This window comes from Chiloscyllium plagiosum, chromosome 43 (assembly GCF_004010195.1).
Source record: "Chiloscyllium plagiosum isolate BGI_BamShark_2017 chromosome 43, ASM401019v2, whole genome shotgun sequence".
NCBI classification, from domain to species: domain Eukaryota; kingdom Metazoa; phylum Chordata; class Chondrichthyes; order Orectolobiformes; family Hemiscylliidae; genus Chiloscyllium; species Chiloscyllium plagiosum.
In genome coordinates, this window is record NC_057752.1 from 13368219 (window position 1) to 13387616 (window position 19398).

The 19398-nt window shown below is 47.2% G+C and overlaps 1 protein-coding gene across 2 annotated transcripts in view; it reads left to right on the plus strand.

The window, feature by feature from the left end:
- slc26a10 (solute carrier family 26 member 10) overlaps nucleotides 1-19398 on the plus strand; it is a 72514-nt gene that overhangs the window by 3486 nt on the left and 49630 nt on the right. For both annotated transcript variants that reach the window (XM_043682076.1, XM_043682077.1), the window contains exons 2-6: nucleotides 6166-6276; nucleotides 8959-9110; nucleotides 11269-11433; nucleotides 14909-15061; nucleotides 18052-18134. In XM_043682076.1, the coding sequence (XP_043538011.1) occupies nucleotides 6166-6276; nucleotides 8959-9110; nucleotides 11269-11433; nucleotides 14909-15061; nucleotides 18052-18134 (664 nt within the window). The remainder of the gene's footprint in view (nucleotides 1-6165; nucleotides 6277-8958; nucleotides 9111-11268; nucleotides 11434-14908; nucleotides 15062-18051; nucleotides 18135-19398) is intronic.

Sequence of the window (19398 nt, forward strand, 5' to 3'; positions counted from 1 at the left end):
ACCCTAACACCTCGGGTGAACCTCCCTCCCCCCCACACTCTCAGACAGCACACCCCAGACCCTAACCCCTCGAGTGAACCCGCCTCTCCCCACACCCTCAGACAGTACATTCCAGACCCTAACCCCTCGAGTGACCCTGGCACCGCCAACTCGCTCAGATAGTACATTCCAGACCCTAACCGCTTGAGTGAACCTCCCTCCCTCCACACTCTCAGACAGTACATTCCAGACCCTAACCCCTCGAGTGACCCATCCTCACCCCCCATACTCTCAGACAGTACATTCCAGATCCTAACCCCTCGAGTGAATCTGCCTCTCCCCACACTCTCAGGCAGTACATTCCAGACCCTAAACCCTCGAGTGAACCTGGCTCCCTCCAAACTCTCAGAGAGTACATTCCAGACCCTAAACCCTCGAGTGAACCTGCCTCCCCCCACACTCCCCGACAGTACATTCCAGACCCTAACCCTTCGAGTGACTCTGCCTCCCCCCACACTGTAAGGCAGTACTTCCAGACCCTAACCCCTCGAGTGAACCTGCCTCCCCCCCACACTCTCAGACAGTACATTCCAGACCCTAACCCCTCGAGTGACCCTGCCTCCCCACACACTCTCAGACAGCACATTGCAGACCCTAACCCCTCGAGTGAACCTGCCTCTCCCCACACTCTCAGGCAGTACATTCCAGACCCTAACCCCTCAAGTGAACCTGCCTCACCCCCACACTCTCAGTCAGTACATTCCAGACCCTAACCCCTCGAGTGAACCTGTCTCTCCCACACTCTCAGACAGTACATTCCAGACCCTAAGCCCTCGAGTGAACCTCCCTCACCCCCACACTCTCAGACAGTACATTCCAGACCCTAACCCCTCGAGTGAACCTGTCTCTCCCACACTCTCAGACAGTACATTCCAGACCCTAAGCCCTCGAGTGAACCTGTCTCCCCCACACTCTCTCCGACAGTACATTCCAGACTCTAACCCCTCGAGTGACTCTGCCTCCCCCCACACTCTAAGGCAGTACATTCCAGACCCTAACCCCTCGAGTGAACCCGCCTCACCCCCACATTCTCTGACAGTACATTCCAGGCCCTAACCCCTCGGGTGAACCCGCCTCACCCCCACACTCTCAGATAGTACATTCCAGACCCAAACTCCTCGAGTGAACCTGCCTCCCCCCACACTCTCAGACAGTACATTCCAGACCCAAACCCCTCGAGTGAACCTGCCTACCCCCACATTCTCAGACAGTACATTCCAGACCCTAACCCCTCGAGTGACCCGTCCTCCCCACATACTCTAAGACAGTACATTCCAGACCCTAACCCCTCGACCCCACCCCAACCCCCCTCGGGTGACCCTCCCTCCTCACACACTCAGGCAGTACATTCCAGACCCTAACCCCTCGAGTGAACCTGCCTCCCCCCACTCTCTCAGACGTTACATTTCAGACGCTAAACCCTCGAGTGAATCTCCCTCCCTGCCACACTCTCAGACAGTACATTCTAGACCCTAACCCCTTGGGTGACTCTGCCGCCCTCCACACTGTAAGGCAGTACTTCCATACCCTTACCCCTTGAGTGAACCTCCCTCCCCCCCACACTCTCAGGCAGTACATTCCAGACCCTAACCCCTCGAGTGACCTGTCCTCCCCCCATACTCTCAGACAGTACATTCCAGACCCTAACCCCTCGAGTGAACCTGCCTCTCCCCACTCTCTCAGACATTACATTCCAGACGCTAAACCCTCGAGTGAATCTCCCTCCCTGCCACACTCTCAGACAGTACATCCCAGACCCTAACCCCTTGAATGAACTGCCTCCCCCCACAATCTCAGACAGGACATTCCAGACCCTAACCCCTCGAGTGAACCTGCCTTCGCCCACTCTCTCAGACAGTACATTCCAGACCCTAAATCCTCGAGTGACCCTGCCTCTCCCCACACCCTCAGCCAGTACATTCCAGACCCTAACCCTTCGAGTGACTCTGCCGCCCCCCACACTCTAAGGCAGTACATTCCAGACCCGAACCCCTTGAGTGAATCTCCCTCCCTGCCACACTCTCAGACAGTACATTCTAGACCCTAACCCCTTGAATGAACTGCCTCCCCCCACAATCTCAGACAGGTCATTCCAGACCCTAACCCCTCGAGTGATCCCGCCTCACCCCCACACTCTCAGACAGTACATTCCAGACCCGAACCCCTCGAGTGAACCTGCCTCCCTCACACTCTCAGACAGTACATTCCAGACCCTAACCCCTCGAGTGAACCTGCCTCCTCCCACACTCTCAGACAGTACATTCCAGACCCTAACCCCGCGAGTGAACCTGCCTCCCCCCACACTCTGAGACAGTACATTCCAGACCCTAACCCCTCGAGTGAACCTGGCTCCCCCCACACTCTCAGACAGTACATCCCAGACCCTAACCCCTCGAGTGAACCCACCTCACCCCTACACTCTGAGACAGTACATCCCAGACCCTAACCCCTTGAGTGAACCTCCCTCCCCCCCACATTCTCAGACAGTACATTCCAGACCCTAACCCCTCGAGTGAACCCACCTCACCCCCACACTCTCAGACAGTACATTCCAGACCCTAACCCCTCGAGTGAACCTGCCTCCTCCCACACTCTCAGACAGTACATTCCAGATCCTAACTGCATTGTTCCACCATCTTTAACTCTGTGCCTTCTCGTTGTTGATCGTTTTCTTATCGGGAATGGTTGCTTGTTACATTCTCGATCCTGGCATGTTAGGTTTTTGATTCTCAGTTGGTAACAATTTGTAACAGTTGATGCAAGTATGGATGAAAACATTATTGTTTGAGAAATGAAATGGCAGCCAACACATGCAGAGGAATGACTCAGAGTTGTCAATGGACGAGTCTTCTTTGCATGTTCATAATAGACACTTGTGACCTGCTCTGACTGACACTACACGTAGCTCCATGCCTCTTTTCTAAAATCCAAGACATTGTGGAAAGCATATCTGACTCCACTATTGTCACTCATCAGTATTAGGGGAGAAGGTGAGGACTGCAGATGCTGGAGATCAGAGCTGAAAATGTGTTGCTGGAAAAGCGCAGCAGGTCAGGCAGCATCCAAGGAGCAGGAGAATCGACGTTTCAGGCATAAGCCCTTCTTCAGATTCCTGAAGAAGGGCTTATGCCCGAAACGTCGATTCTCCTGTTCCTTGGATGCTGCCTGACCTGCTGCGCTTTTCCAGCAACACATTTTCAGCACTCATCAGTATTAGGTTATCGAGCTAACTTCCACTCTCAATTTGCCATCTGAAACCTCCTGCATCACTGCTCTTTTTTTTCGTGAATACACCGAATGTCGACCTTCCCATGACAGAATCAGTCTTGAAGATTACCTGTGGCAGCAAAATCAGATCTCTTCAGTCTGCCTGTCAGGAGTTAACAAACATGGTGAGGTTTCATGTCTAACTCTTGCATACTCGTTCAACACCAACTCTAAATGCAGGAGAGACTCAACAGGTCTGGCAGCATCCGTGCAGAGAGGAACAGAGAAACGTTTCGAGTGTCCCTTCTTCAGAAAAGAGCTCCAAAATTCAAACTCTGTTTTTCTTTCCAGAGATGCTGCCAGATCTGCTGAGTTTCTCCAGCAATTTCTGCGTTTGTTTCAGATTTCCCGCATCCGCAGTTCTTTGTTTTATTCCAGTGGGCTATTGAATAGGTTCTGAAAACATTTCCTGTTGTCAGCCTCATGCTGGAACAATAATTTGCTGGTGACACTGGCAAGGCCACATTTACTGCCCATTTCAAGTTGCCCTGACAAGGTGGCACCGGACTGTTTCCTTCAATCGTTGCAAACTTTCTGTGTGTGGTACCCCCCCCCCCCCACCCCGTGATATTGTTGCGTCAGGAATTCCAGGATATAGACTGGCAACAGTGAAAGAATAAAAACAATCTGGAATTAAGAGTCTAATGATGGTCTATCGTTGATTGTTGGGAGAAAAACCGCCATCTGGTTCACAAACAGAATGTTTATCCTTTTCACTTTATTTCTTATTCTCTAACTTGTGCTATGAATTATTGTGAGGTGATTTTTTTTCTTTGTTTCTTATTCTGTATCCACGATTTATACCTAGATACTTTGTACCAAAGATGGCATCATGAGGGGCGACTCTGTAAACTTTACGTTGTACTCCTCTACTTGAAGACACATAACCATAAAATCAAATTCTAATGCCTGTTAGGGAAAGAAACTGCCATCCTTACCTGGTCTGTCCTCCATCTTAACTGCCCTCTGGATAATTAGGGATGGGCAATAAATACTGACCTACCCAGCAATGCCCACATCCCGTCAATGAATTAAAAAAAAATGGCCGGGGTAGTTTGTCTCACTTTCGAATGAACCGGAGGCTAATTTAGGAGCATTGGTCTCTCTCTCCATTGCTGATGCTGGAACGTTCCTGCTGTTGGAGCTTGCAGGGCAGGCAGTGATGCCAAAGTAAGTTGGCACACAATCTCTAGATCAGGCACCGTGCTGAAGGGAGTGGATTCTGTTCAGCAAGTTGATGACTGCTATTTTACAAGGTACAACAGGATTCCTGCAGCTGGATTACAGAGTGTGTTTATTACAGGAAAAGTTCAATTGAAAAATCTTTGCATTAAAATGTAATCAGATGCAATTGTAGAGGTCTAGCTGGTTGCAGCAGAAAGAGGAGATTAATAAAGGGAGAGGATATCCTCACCGCCCTCTCTACATAGCGAATATTCCGCAATCTCCTCAGCCTTGAAGAGTGAAGCAGATTTTCTGACCCTCAAATCGTTAACCTCAGATTTCTTCCTTCATTTGATTTACCAAAAAGCAAGCTAATCACACATCTCTCTGTGGGCAGATTCAAATTCATTGAGAACTGATCTTACATAGAACATAGAACAATACAACGCAGAACAGGCCCTTCGGCCCTCGATGTTGCGCCGACCTGTGAACTAATCTAAGCCCATCCCCCTACACTATCCCATCATCATCCATGTGCTTATCTTGTTTCGGTTCATTCATGTTGAGTAGCATTAGTGCAATCTCAGAATCATTGAAGGAGGCCATTTATCCTATTGTGTTCATGCTAGCTTGCCAATGTAGTGCCAACCTCCTGGGCACTCCCCATAGCCTTACACAATCTTCCTTTTCAAATTAACATCTAATTCCCTCACCATAGCATTGATTCAACCCTGCCTCTAGCTCACTCAGAGGCAGTGTATTCCAGACCCTCACCATGCTCTGTGGGAAATGGTTTTTCCTCATATCCCTTTTGCTTCTTGAATAAATTTTGATAAATTATATCATCCCAATCTTCATCCTTCCTCCAAGTAAGCAGTTTCTCCCTGTCTATTCTCTAGCCCCCAGATCTTGAACACCTTGACCAAATCTCCTCTCAATTTTCTTTTCACTAATGAAAGGAGTCCCAACGTCTCCAATGCATCTTACTAAGTGAACTTCCTCATAGCCCTCTCCTGCACTGCTTTGTAATCCTTCTGACAGTGCCCAGAGCTGGAATAGAGCGGTCCGACCCTTAATGCTGCTGCTCAGCAGCAACAAATCCAGAGTAATGCTCCGTCTACACTGACCCCTCAGCTCCAGCCTTGGAAGGAGTGATGAATGCTCCTTTGGGAAACAAAGAGATGGGTCTATTCACCTGGTCCTCCCATTTCCCGTGCACTCTGATCCATCCATTTTCATGTGACATCTGGCAAGGATCACTCTGAGGCGAAGATGTTTCCTTATTGGAAATACCGCCGACAAGATTATGATCACTGTTGCCTTTATCGACGGTCAGTGATCCATTTCCTGCATCTGACATCTTTGCAGCTCCCTAAGCAGGATCCCTTTACCAGAACAGTAAAGGGAATTTTGTTGCTTTGACCTGAAGTCCCAGAGTTGGAAAAAACCCATTTCTGCAGCAAAGACCCTGTCTATAGCACGGGAGCGACTACACAATGTGTCATTGGCCTCATCTGACCAATACTCCATAGGATATTCTTTCCCCGGTTCCAGGCTAGACTCTAATGTCAGGTCTCAGAGGCGTAGGACGAATGTTCAATTCACTGGGACTCGTCTTCTCCACCAACCCTCCTCCTGGCTAGTTGACGTGCTATAATTGTGCGTTTTGTTTGAAACCTTTTTTTCTCTCACCAGGGATGGCTTTTGCTCTGCTGACGTCTGTGGCCCCAATTTATGGACTCTACACCTCGTTCTTCCCTGTTATGCTGTACATCTTTTTTGGAACTGGACGACATGTGTCCACAGGTATGGTCTTCCTCCCCAGATTACACATAGTGGTCAGGAATGCTGCTATACTCATTTGATCTGATCTGATTTGATTCATTATTGTCACATGTGCCGAGATACAGTGAAAAGTATTGGTTTGTGTGCTATCCAGACTAACCATTCCTTACATCAGTCCATCAGGGTACTAGAACAGAATGCGTAATACAGTGTTACAGCTACAGAGAAGGGGCAGAGAAAGATCAACTCTAATACAGGAGAGGTCCATTTCGCAGCCTGATAACAGCAGGGAAGAAGCTGTTCTTGAATCTAGTTGTACGTGTTTTCAAACCTTTTGTGTCTTCTGCCTGATGGAAGAGGTTGGAAGACAGTGTACCCGGGGTGGGAGGGGCCTTTGATGATGTTGCTGCCTTCCCGAGGCAGTGGGAAGTGTAGACGGAGTCAGTGGATGGAAGGTTGGGTTGTGTGAGGGACTGGGCTGTGTTCACAGCTCCCTGTAGTTTGTTACAGTCCTGGGCAGAGCAGTTACTGTACCAAGCTGTGATGCATCCAGATAGGATGCTTTCTGTGGTGCATCAATAAAATCCTTTGCTAGAGTGGCCATTATTATAATCCGGGGTACCTCAGAGCTGCACGAGGTGAAATAATTGGGACATAGGGGCTGCAATTAATATGGCGACCAGGGCTTGGTTTGATTGCCTGAGGGAATCAGAGACGAATTTACTAGATGTTTGTCCTTGCTCAGTTGGCCACCTTTTACATCAAAAAACACCCTGTGTTTGTGCCTCTTCCAATAATTTGTGCATTTGCTAGTAAGTGAGTCTATTGTGAATTAACCTCAGAATTAACAAGCACCCAATAGGGATTCCGCAGATAAAATAAACATTTGCTTCATAATTCAAGGTGCCAAATGAGTGAAAACATAAATCAGACCCTTGGCAAAGACGGGATCTGTTCTGCTGACAATCCCGATGCTAAGAGAGGAGACAGTCTCACAATTATATTGGCAATGCAAGGATGAGGTGCATGACCAATCAAACTGATTTGGTTTATGTTGATTGAGGCTAGAATACTGGGGAGGGCTACTCTATTCTCCTGTCACCCTGACCTGAACAAGTCACCCTCAAATCTCATGCCAAAGAAGGCACCTCTGAGGACTCAGCAGGGAGGTGGCAGTGTTGTGCCAAATCCACTAGACTAGTTATCCAGAGACCCAGGGCTTTCAATCCCAGCATGGCAAATCCATTCCTGAAAGTTAATCTCAGTGATCATGATTCCTGTTGTAAATGGTTGGGTCATGCCCTGAAGAGCATTTCTTCCTTTAGGGAAGGAAATCTGCCATCCTTACTCGGTCTGGTGTCTCCAGATCCACCGCCAATGTGGCAGATCCTTAACTGCCCCCTGAAACAGCTCAGCAAGCCACTTGATTATCCCAACCATGGGCACAGCAGGTGCACCTGTAATGGATGGCTTGCAGAAGGAATGGCCTTCTTAAGGGCATCTGGAAATGGGCAATAAATGCTGGCATAACCAGTGATGCCCACATCCCATGAATGAATAAATGAAGAGTCTGCTGCTGAGTTAGACAAGATAGCATGACCCAATCTCTCCCCATCCTTCTCGCATGGGTGAAAGCACTCAGGTGAGGACGTAGGACATAGCTGCCAAACTGGGTCTGCAGAAGATGGTGAGGGAACCAACCTGAGGTTAATCAGAAATTCAACTGGACTTGCTACATACACACAATGGTTACGTGAGCTGGTCAGGAGCTAGGAATAATGTGACGAGTAACTCACTTCCTGACTCCCCAAAGCCTGTCCCACCATCTACAAGGAACAAGTCAGGAGTGTGATGGAATACTCCCCACTTGCCCCTGGATGGGAGCAGCTCCAACAACACTCAAGAAGCTCGACACCATCCAGGAAAAAGCAGCCGCTTGATTGGCACCACATCCACAAACATCCACTCCCTCCCCCCACCGACGCTCATTGGCAGCAGTGTGTACCATCTACAAGATTCACTGCAGAAAGATCCTCAGACAGCACCTTCCAAACACACGACCACTTCCATCTAGAAGGACAAGGGCAGCAGATACATGGGAACACCAGTCCCTGCAAGTTCCCCTCCGAGCCCCTCACCATCCTGACTTGGAAATATATTGCTCTTCCTTTACTATCATTGGGTCAAATTCCTGGAATTCCCTCCCTCAGGGCATTGTGGGTCAAACCACAGCATCTAGGCTGCAGCAGGTGAAGAAGGCAGCTCACCCCCACCTTCTCAAGGGGGCAACTAGGGATGGGCAGTAAATGCTGCCCAACCAGCAATGTCCTGGCCCTATGAATACATTTTTAAAAAATCTTCACCCAGAGATTGGGGAGTCTATGGAATTCTCTGCCATGGAAAGCAGTTGGGCCCAAACCGTTGAATGCTTTCAAGGAGTTTAATACAGTTCTAAATGCATCAAAGCAGGAATGGGCCTGAGTTGGATGACCAGCTATGATCATATTGCATGGCAGAACAGGCTTGTAGGGCCAAGTGGCCTGCTCCGGCTCCTATCTTCTGTTTCTCTGATTGATTGAGCCATTTGGAGAGAAGAAAAGCCGAATTTGATTTGGAGGGCAGAGTGAGTATTGGGTTAGCTCTCTTTGTACTGCACAGAAGCCACCACGCTTGACTGTTAAACATAAGTTCTCTTCTTGCAAGGTACTTTTGCTGGGATTAGCTTGATGACTGGCTCTATTGTCGAACGCTTGGTACCACACCGATGGAACGTCACAAGCCTGGAAGATCCAGAGTTGGAGAAGCAAAGGATATCTGTCGCTTCAGCAGTGGCCTTTCTCTCGGGACTTATGATGGTAATTGCTGCAACCTTTCATTTTCTTTCAGTCTCCCTTCCATCACTGCGTCTGCCATTGTCTCCACAAGGTGCTGAGTGTCATGGGGCTTTCGTTTGCCAGGCTCCAGCAATCCCTCCATGTTCCGTACAGAGTGAGGTCAAACAATGTCAGAATAATGTGGTGGGGAGCCCTGGTGCCTCTATTTATTTCTGCTTTCACTTTAAAAGGATTGTCTCATTTTCCTAACAATCTCAGTATGATCATTCCCACCAAATTTTTACGCTTGGATTTTATTCTGTGGAAATTTGACAAATTTGAGGAAAGCTGCCCAATGGCCTCTGTGGTCTTACCCAGAATGCATCACACGAGGAAGGGACAATCTAGACCCTGCTAGGATTCCAGGCCTAAAGTTCTCTTGGGATTTTTTTTTTTGATTTTCTTCCGAGCCACATCAGGAGTCTGGAGAAACTCCTGTGAAACTTTACGGACCTCTGTTCAATTCATTTCTCGCGAGGCACAGCAAAAAGTATTTGAGTGATAACATATTATTAAAGTGTGATTTTTTTTCTCTCTCTGCCCTCATGTTCTGCATTTGTTTTGTTGGAAGCGCAGCAAGCAAGCTATCCCCGGTCCTCCGCCAAAGTCAACCTTTGACCATCCAGTCTTCAGAGAGCCTGCCAATGGTATTTCCCCTATCTTAGTGAAGGTCAGCCTAACGTCGTGCTGAGAGTCAGCCTGGCTTCGATTGGGCAACTCAAATCAAGGAGCATGCAGGAGATCAGCATCATCAGCACCCACTATCACTTTGTGATACCCACAATCCAGTAACCTATCGCAGAATGGCTTCTGTGTTGAGAAATCCAGTTGGCTAAATAAAGACGAGACCCCCCTTTAAAATATATAGCAGCCTAATTGAATTGCTACTGGACTAGGAGTTCAGAAACGCCCAGGCTAATACTCAGAACACAGTCGTAATGGTAACCATGGCAACTATAACTGACAGTTATAAAAACCCTTCTGGTTTGCTAATGCCCTTTTAGGGAGGGAATTCTGCTGTCCTTACCTGGTCTGGGCTGACACGTGATTCCAGACCTACAGCCAATGTGACTGACTCTTAACCACCCATTCAGTCCTAGGCTAATGGTCTCAAGTCATGGGTTCAAATCCATTTGGGTCAATTTTAATTCAGCTAATTAATGTGGGGGAAAAAACATTGGTCTCATTAATGGTGACCATGACACCATTGTTGATTGTTATGAAAACCATATCTGGTTCACTCATGTCTTTAGGGAAAGAAATAAGACCATAAGACATAGGAGCAGAAATTAGTCCATTCAGCCCATCAAGTCTGCTCCGCCATTCAATCATGGTTGATAAGTTTCTCAACCCCATTCTCCCGCTTTCTCCCTGTGACCCTTAATCCCCTTGATACTCAAGAACCTATCAATCTCAGTCTCAAATCTACTCAATGACCCGGCCCCACAGCCTTCTGTGGCAATGAACTCCATAGATTCCCCACTCTCTGGTTGAAGAAGTTTCTCCTTATCTCCATCTAAAAGGTCTTCCCTTTACTCTAAGGCTGTGCCCTTGGGTCCTAGCCTCTCCTACCAATGGAAACATCTTCCCAACATCCACTCTGTCCAGGCCATTCAGTATTCTGTAAGTTTCAGTTAGATCCCCCCACCCCCCCATCCTTCTAAACTCCATCGGGTATAGACCCAGCATCCTCAATGTTAAGCTTTTCATTTCTGGGACCATTCTTATGAACTTCCTCTGAACACACTCTAGGGCCAGTACATCCTTCCTGAGATATGGGGGCCCACACCTGCACACAATACTCCAAATGTGGTCTGACCAGAACCTTATAGAGCTTCAGAAGTACATCGCTGCTTTTATATTCCAGACCTCTCAAAATAAATGCCATAATCTGTTGCCCTTACCTAGTTTGGGCCTACGTGTGACTCCAGACTCACAGGTTGACGTGGAAATGGCTCACAAGCCATTCAGATCAAAGGATGGGCAATAAATGTTGGCCTTGCCAGTGATAGAGAAAGGGGAGAAACTTTCTTCCTCAACTGTGCATATATTTAAGCCAGGAGCTTTCATCATGAATCAGTGCATTCACACTCCTGGTCTCAGGTTCACTTTTGTTCAAGCTTTTCCCTTCCTCTTCCAGATCTGTATGTTTGTCCTGCAGCTCGGATTCCTTTCCACCTACTTGTCTGACCCAATCGTGAAGGCATTTACCAGTGGCACTGCATTCCACGTCACCATCTCCCAGCTCAACACCATGCTTGGACTACAGCTTCCGCGCTTTGCTGGACCTTTCACCATCTTTAAGGTTGGCATTTGTGTTTAAAGGACCGGTGTGTCGGGCACTTATCCTCATTCGCTTGGCCAACCTTGTGGTGTGACAATGCTATGGCTTTAAGGGATTATTTTGTCCTGTTTAATTTTAAAAGAGAGGCTTTCAGTCAGAGGTACCGAGCTGACGACTTGGAAAGCCAGTAAAGTCAACAGCTTATGAGGCCCTGGGGTTTTTTTTAAAGTTCAACCAATAGAAGCAGAGTGGCTGGGTGTGGCCAGCTCTCTCAGACCAGGATTTCTGGTTTTCTTTTATGCTCAGCAGAAGCTGATGGGGTTTTGTCAAAGTAGAAGCTAACTTTTCCCTCTCTTGGTTACAGTTAGAAGCCGGGGGTTCTCTCTGCTGTTGGGTTACCTGTGAGGCAATCTATTGTTCTGAATTTGCCCTTTTTGCCAATGGGTGTGTTTGTGAGATACTACTATATCGGACATGTTAATTATTAATAGTTACTGTATCTATTATTTGGTTAAGTTTTCCAATACAGTTAAGTTATTCAAAGTTCTTCTTTCTTTGGTTGTATTGTACCTATAGTGTTTAAATAAATTGAGTTTATGGAAGATGAAGAGGAAGAATCCCCACAGGCCATTTGGTCCAATAAGTCCACAGCAACCCTCTGAAGTGCATTCCACCCAGACCCACCCCCCTACCCTATAACCCTACATTTTCCCATGGTTAACCCACCTAACCTCCACATCCCTGAACACGATGGGTAATTTAGCATGGCTAATTCATTTAAATTACACATCTTTGGACTGTGGGAGGAAAGCAGAACACCCGGTAGAAACCCACACAGAGAACGTGCAAACTCTACACAGACATCCGCTTGAGGATGGAATCGAACCCAGGTACCTGGTGTTGTGAGGCAGCAGTGCTAACCAGTGAGCCATCCGCTAACGTTGAGTAATTTGACCAATCGAATTGCAACTGGAACACAGTACTTCACATCTACCTTTAAAATAAGAGAAAGGTTAGGGTCTAGGCTACCTTCTTAAATATTTTGAGGGGGCCTGGTCTGTTCCATAACAGGGTTCTTACTTGAAAGAATTATCAGACTTCATTGAGATAAGCTCCCCCGTGCAGGATAGAAAGGACTGTTTTAGGAAACAGCTAACCAGTCTTCAGTCCCAGTCTGTGTAAGAACATTTCAGTACCATCTAGAAAGTGCCTAAAATGGATAATCTCACACTTGCTTGCATTGAACTTCATCAGTGATCACATGGTGTTGGAGATTGGCATGACAATGAAAATCCAGCCCATTTTTATCATTCATTCATGGGATGAAGGCATTGCTGGCTAGGCCAGGATTCATTCCCATCTCTAATTGCCCAGAGGGCAGCTAAGAGTCGACCACATTGCTGTGGGTCTGGAGTCACACGTGGGCCAGACCAGGTAAGGATGGTAAGGACAATATGGGATTTTCCTCCAATTGACAACAGATTCGTGGTCGCCATTACACTCTTAATTCCAGATTTTATTCCGCAGCCCCCTCCCCCATCTGCCATGAACTGGGTTTCCCAGGACATTACCTGGGTCTCTGGATTTCTCAACATCTATGCTATTAAATCCTTTAATCATTTTAAAGACCTTCCTTAGGTCAGTCTCCCTCCACCTCCAGCACCGCCAACATATATTTTCAGAAGAGAAACCCTGCTCTCCCTGATTGCTACACCTTCCCAGGTTTGTAAATTCACACTTTCTCTCATTCCTTCCACTCTGTCCTGTGGAGGCTGGAATTGTGCACAATATCCTGAGTGTTGTTTAACTAAAGTTCCATGAAAGACAGCATAATGTCACATCTTTTGAATTCTATTGCTGTAAAGTTCAACCCCAGTGCTTTGTGTGCATTTTCACAGCTTGGCTAACGCATCTTTTTTTTAATGATTTATGATGTATGTACATAGTGCATGATTCCTTATGGTTCCAGTTATTTATATGTATTATTAGGCTGCTGAATATCCAGGAACTAAAGGTCACAAGGTAAAGACATTGTAACTAAGGATTGTACCTGGGTACTCTGTCCCTAAGATGGGCACCATGTTGGTGACGCTTTGTGCTGTAACTAATCTGTAACTGAAGAACCTTTACCAAGTTACCTTTGTACCTAAGATGGCACTGAAACATTTCACTGTACACATTTGAGTACATGTGACAATAAAGCTAATTCATTCATTCATTCATTGTGATCTACTTAGTTAATTGCATCAACATGTACAAAGTGGTGCAGTGGTAATGCCTCTATCTCTGGGCTAGAAGGTCTGGCTTCAAGCTCCACCAGCCCCAAAGGTACGTTAGCATGCAACCAAACATGTAGATTAAGAATAATTATTAAGACACATATGAAGAAGAGATAGACTTGGGATTTAAGGCTGTTTGAAATAAAACTGATCAGCAAGTGTATGCTTCGTCAAAAAGTGCTGCATTTTGTTGTGCACAACACCAGCAAGTGTGACGTGAGCAGGCAACAGTTTGGGCTAAATTTGAACTCTGCTTGTGAGCAACAACCCTTTAAGAGCTTTTGCTCAGACAAGTTCCCTCCCCATCCCATTCTCTTTATGCCTGTTGCCCACGTGAACAGAACCTGCTATCATGAGGAGGCACTAATTTGGCAATGCCAGCCTACTTCACACATGGGCACTGCCCCAATTTTGGAGGGCTAGTAAAGTCAGGTTCTAAGTGGTATGTACAAAGTTAAAAATCACTCAACCGTTGTACATCCCAGTCCAACACTGGCACCTCCAAATCATTCTCAGTGGTATGACTACTATCTTCTTCCTTGTCCAACCAACCTCATGAGGCTCACCTCATTTCATTGTCCTGCCAATTTAATGGTTTCTGTTTCCTCCTCTGAAAGGGCTGGTGGGCACCTTTCAGATGCTTGGCACCGATATTACACTCCAGTGCCCCAGAACAGATTAGGACACCTAATGGCACCTAGAAATTCATTCACATCACTTGGTCATGCCAAGCCTAACAGGAGCTAAGCAAAAGATACCAATCCATGCCAGGTCTCAGTACCACTAACAGAGCAATAGAAGGTGGATCACACTGGCAGTTGTCCACTGTGAGTTCCTGATTTCAACCACACAGTACTGGGATGTGTGTGGTCAAGTGGGAGCCAGGCACATCCCCACAATGACAAGAACACTGAATCTTCTTTTTAAACATTAAGACATTTTTAAAACCCCCATTTTACTCACTGGAAGGAAGCTGGGATAATAACTTGATTGGATTCCGTCGATCTCCGTAGCTGGAGATAAAGGAGAGAATGGCACAGCAAGCCAGACAATACTGCCTTGAAGCCTGAGGAGTGTCGTTGCCTGGGACCAGTTCCATTTGTGTAGTCAAGGAAATCTGCATAGTGTGAGGCAATGAAAAGATAGCGGATTCTGCCTTTCAAAACAAAATTGGACAAGCCAAAAGAATGACCAAAATAAATTTCCTTTCTCCTCAGACACTGGCATCAGTACTTGGAGCGCTCTCTGCGACCAATATTGTCGAGCTGATTATTTCCCTGATATGCCTCTGTGTGCTCATTCCGACAAAAGAGCTCAGCAGCCGTTTCAGGGAGAGATTCCGTGCTCCCATTCCCATCGAGGTGATCATGGTGAGTGAGCGATGGCAGCTGCTGTGAATGTCATTGCCTCAGGACTTATCCCAAGTGGTATGGACAAATGGATGGATGGACCAATGGATAGACGGACGGATGGATGGACATATGGGCAGACGTACGGACCGGTGGATGGACGGACGGGTGGATAGATGGATGGATTGAGGGAGGGATGGATGGACGGAAGGATGGATGGACAGATGGATAGAGGGATGGTCTGATGGCTGAATGGATGGATAGACAGATGGTTTGACGGACGATGGATGTGAAGCCATACACAGTTCCACCTGTGTGAGGCTCCACAGCTTTCAGTCTCGTCCCTGATGTAGGGCTCCTGCCTGAAACATCGATTCTCCTGCTCCTCAGATGCTGCCTGACCTGCTGCGCTTTTCCAACACCAAACCCTTTGACTTTGATCTCCAGCAATGCAGCAATGCAGTCATCACTTTCTCTTAGCTTCAGGCTGGCAAGGTTCAGCACAATGCCTCAAGATTGTCCATCCTATCTGGAGGAGAGTAGTGTCCTGATTAGAATGTATGCTCGTTAGAAATTGTACAGGAGGAGGCCATTTAGCCCCTTCAGCATTGAATTCAATTATTTCCATTTCACTTTCAGTCAAAATTAAAAGGGAGGACAAAAGAACAGAATATTATTTAAATGGAGAGAAACTGCAGAAAGCTGCAACACAAAGGGATTTGGGGGCACTTGTGTGTAAAACACAGAAAGCTAGCACACAGGGGCAGCAGGGAATCAGGAAGGCTCAGGGAATGTTGGCCCTTATTCCAAGGGAGTTGGAGTGTAAGAGTAGGGAAGTCTTACTGTAACTGTACAAGGTGCTGGTGAGACCACGTCTGGAACACTGTGAGCAGCTCTGGTCCCTTAAATAAGGAAAGATGTCATTTCATTGGAGGCAGTTCAGAGAAGGTTCATTAGGATGATCCCTGGTGTGGGAGAAAAGGTTAAACAGGCTGGGACTCTACTCACTGGAGTTGAGAAGGATGAGAGATGATCTCAGTGGAAGATATTGGATTCCTTAGGGGCTTGGCAGGGTAAATGCTGAGAGGAGGTTTCCCCTCATGGGAGAGTCTAGGACCAGGGGTCATAGGCTCAGAATAATGGGGCACCAATTGAAGACTGAGATGAGGAGGCATTTCTTCTCTGAGAGGGTTTGGACCTCCTTGCCACAGAGAGCTGTGGGGGCACAGTCCTTGTGTTTAAGGCTGAGGTAGAGTCTTGATCAGATGGGGAATCTCAGGTTCTGGGGAAAAGGGCAGGAAAGTGAATGTGAGGAATGTCGGATCAACCGTGACCCCGTTGAATGGTGGAACAGGCTCAAGGGACTAAACAGCCTACTCCTCTTCCTGTTTCTTATGGCCGAATGGCTGATCTGTGTTTTAAATCCTGATATACATTGTCACTGTCCTTCATCCTGAGTCCCTTTCAGACAGCCTGAAGGCTGGCCTGAAGCCCAGTCCTTCCAACCAGCCCTCCCATTTGAGCTGCCTGAGCCCTTTCCCCACAAAACTGAACAGTGGTCCATTGAGGAGTTGAGCGCTCAGCGGTGGGATCCAGGCTTTTGTCCTTCTCAGACAGCGAGGTTGATGAATTCCTGTCATTGTGATCTGGCACTTAAACTGCACGGATTCAGATGGGGTCAGTTCAGAGCAGGTAATGATCCTTTTTGAGTGCTTCATGTACATAAAGGCACCGCAAAGTGTTGGAAACAATGAAAAGGAAACCCTAAATCACCAACCACAAGTGTTTCATCGTATTTTTAAAACATTGTCATGTCAGAAATGTGGCGGTCCATTTGTACTCAACGAGCTCCCGCTAACAATGAAGTCACGATTGGAGAATCTGTTGCGTCTGAGCATTAAATATTGGCCAGGACGCTGGACAGTCCACCTCACTTTGAAATTGCACTGTGCGGTTATTTTTATATCTACCTGAGGAAGAGGCACAGCCTCAATTAAATGTCAGTAGCTCTGACAGCACAGCACTCCCCCAGCGCTGCAGTGGGTGGAGTGGGCTGGAGGTTTGTAGTCATGACTCTGTCTCAGCTTTGAGGGGGCTACCCACTAAACATGGCAACCGAGCAGGTACAAACGGAGTGACGTTTTACCAGCTTCTGATCCATTTGTGATGGGGAAATACCTGAAACGAATTAGCACATTTAGCATGCTTGCCTTAGTTACTCAGACCTTTGAGTGTAGGAGTTGGGACGTCATGTTGAGGTTGTACAGGACATTGGTGAGGCCTCTTCTGGAGAACTGTGTCCAGTTCTGGTCACCCAGGAAGGATATTATTAAACTGGAGAGGTTCAGAGAAGAGATTTACCAGGATGTTGCTGTACAGGACATTGGTGAGGCCTCTTCTGGAGAACTGTGTCCAGTTCTGGTCACCCAGGAAGGATATTATTAAACTGGAGAGGGTTCAGAGAAGAGATTTACCAGGATGTTGCTGGGAATGGAGGGGTTAAGTTATAAAGAGAGGCTGGATAGACTGGGACATTTTTCACTGGAACGCTGGAGGTTGAGGTTTATAAATAATGAGGGGGACAGATAAGGTGAATGGCAGGTGTCTTTTCCCGGCGGGGGTGGGGGGTGGGGGGGGGGGATTTGAAGACTAGCCTTACCGAGGGATGTAGATAAAGGTGAATGGCAGGTATCTTCCGTATGGTGCAGGATTTCAAGACTAGGGGATATGTTTTTAAGGTGAGAGGAGAAAGATTTTAAAAAGACACGAGGAGCAATTGTTTTACACGGCGAAGTGGTTCATGTGTGTGATGAATTTTGTGAGGAAACAGTTACAACATTTAAAAGACATTTGGATAAGTGCAGGAACAGGAAAGGTTTGGAGAGATATGGGCCAGGAGCAGGCAGGTGGGACTAGATTAGTTTGGGATTATGGTCGGCATGGACTGGTTGGACCGAAGGGTCTGTCTCCGCGCTGTATGTATCTAACCCTGTACTTTGCTTTGTTAACAGATTATAGTGGCTACTGCAGTCACCTTTGCTACATCGCTCGATGAGTGCTGCAACGTCCAAGTCGTGGGTCATATCCCTGCAGGGTGAGCTTTCCTTTCTCTGGCAGATTAAAAGCTCAGTGAGGAATGGTGTGTGACAATTACCACTAGTGTCTTGAGTGAAAAATTGTGACTTGGGTTTTTTTGTTTGCTCATAAAAAGTTCCAGTTCGTTAGTGATGTGTAACCAAAGTTTCCTGGTCATCAAGCTGAGTCACATTCCCAGCTTGCAAATATGACCTGCCTGGGTCAACCTTTATGCTCAGTTCTTTTTTATTATTTAGGCGGCAGTCCCAGCTCTAAGTCGGGGAGTTTGTTCTGCAGTCCATGACCTGCCCCTCTGGTTTGTAATCCTCACCCAGGGCAGGATATCTAACTGTGGACTGATGGGGCCTGTTGGGTGAGTCAGGGGAACACATCCGCAGAGCTCCTCAGTCTCTCACCACTTCAAGATCGAGATGGTCTAAAACCTTCAGCAGTGGAAGAGCTCTGAGTTTAGTTGGAGTTGCAAGGCTCCAGGCCTCGGGCCTAGAGCTATCTGCACTGCCTAGTTGAGAGTGCAGCTTGCCTCCATCTCAAAGCAAGACTGATGGTAGGAAGGGGCACAACTAAGGGAGAGGTATTGAGTTTTCTTTGTCTGGAATGTTGCTGAATGTGTGAGACTGACCTGAGTTTAGGCCACCTGAGGGCTTATCACAGGAGCCCCAGATGGTTTTGGGCCTGTTTTGGGGAGCATTGGGAGAGTGGAACAAGGTGTTGTTCATGTGCGGCATTGCAACATTTTTCAAGGGAAAGGGGCAGTGACAGAGTAAACTCTCAACATTATAACTTGCAGCCTTCTTCAGGCAATTGAGAAACACCCTCAGTGGCACAACCACTGTTATTTCGAGTAGACAACCTTTTCCTGGTCTCATGATCTTTGGTGAAGTCAGAGCCAGGTGTTAGCAGTGAACAGATCTGAACAACCCTGAGGTCAGAATCAGTAGTCCATATCTATTTGCTCCTCCACGGTTTTTTTGAGACCTAAAGACTATATGTTCTTGGGCAGCACCTTAAGATCATACGCCCTAGAATTCTTTTGTAAAGGACCATGTTGATGCACATAGAATGGGTGCATCTGGGAGTAGAAGCTTCTGGAATGATTGTCGCCCACAGCAAACTGACTCTGATAGTTAGAAAAGTGTAGGGCAGGGTCTGAAATGGCCAGAGTACAGCACTAGGTTCTGCCCCGCTAAGTTGATCAAAATGCCAATGTGAGAAGGCCATTTATTGGAGGGTTGGGGGTCACTGCTGTAGACCTCCGACTGGGA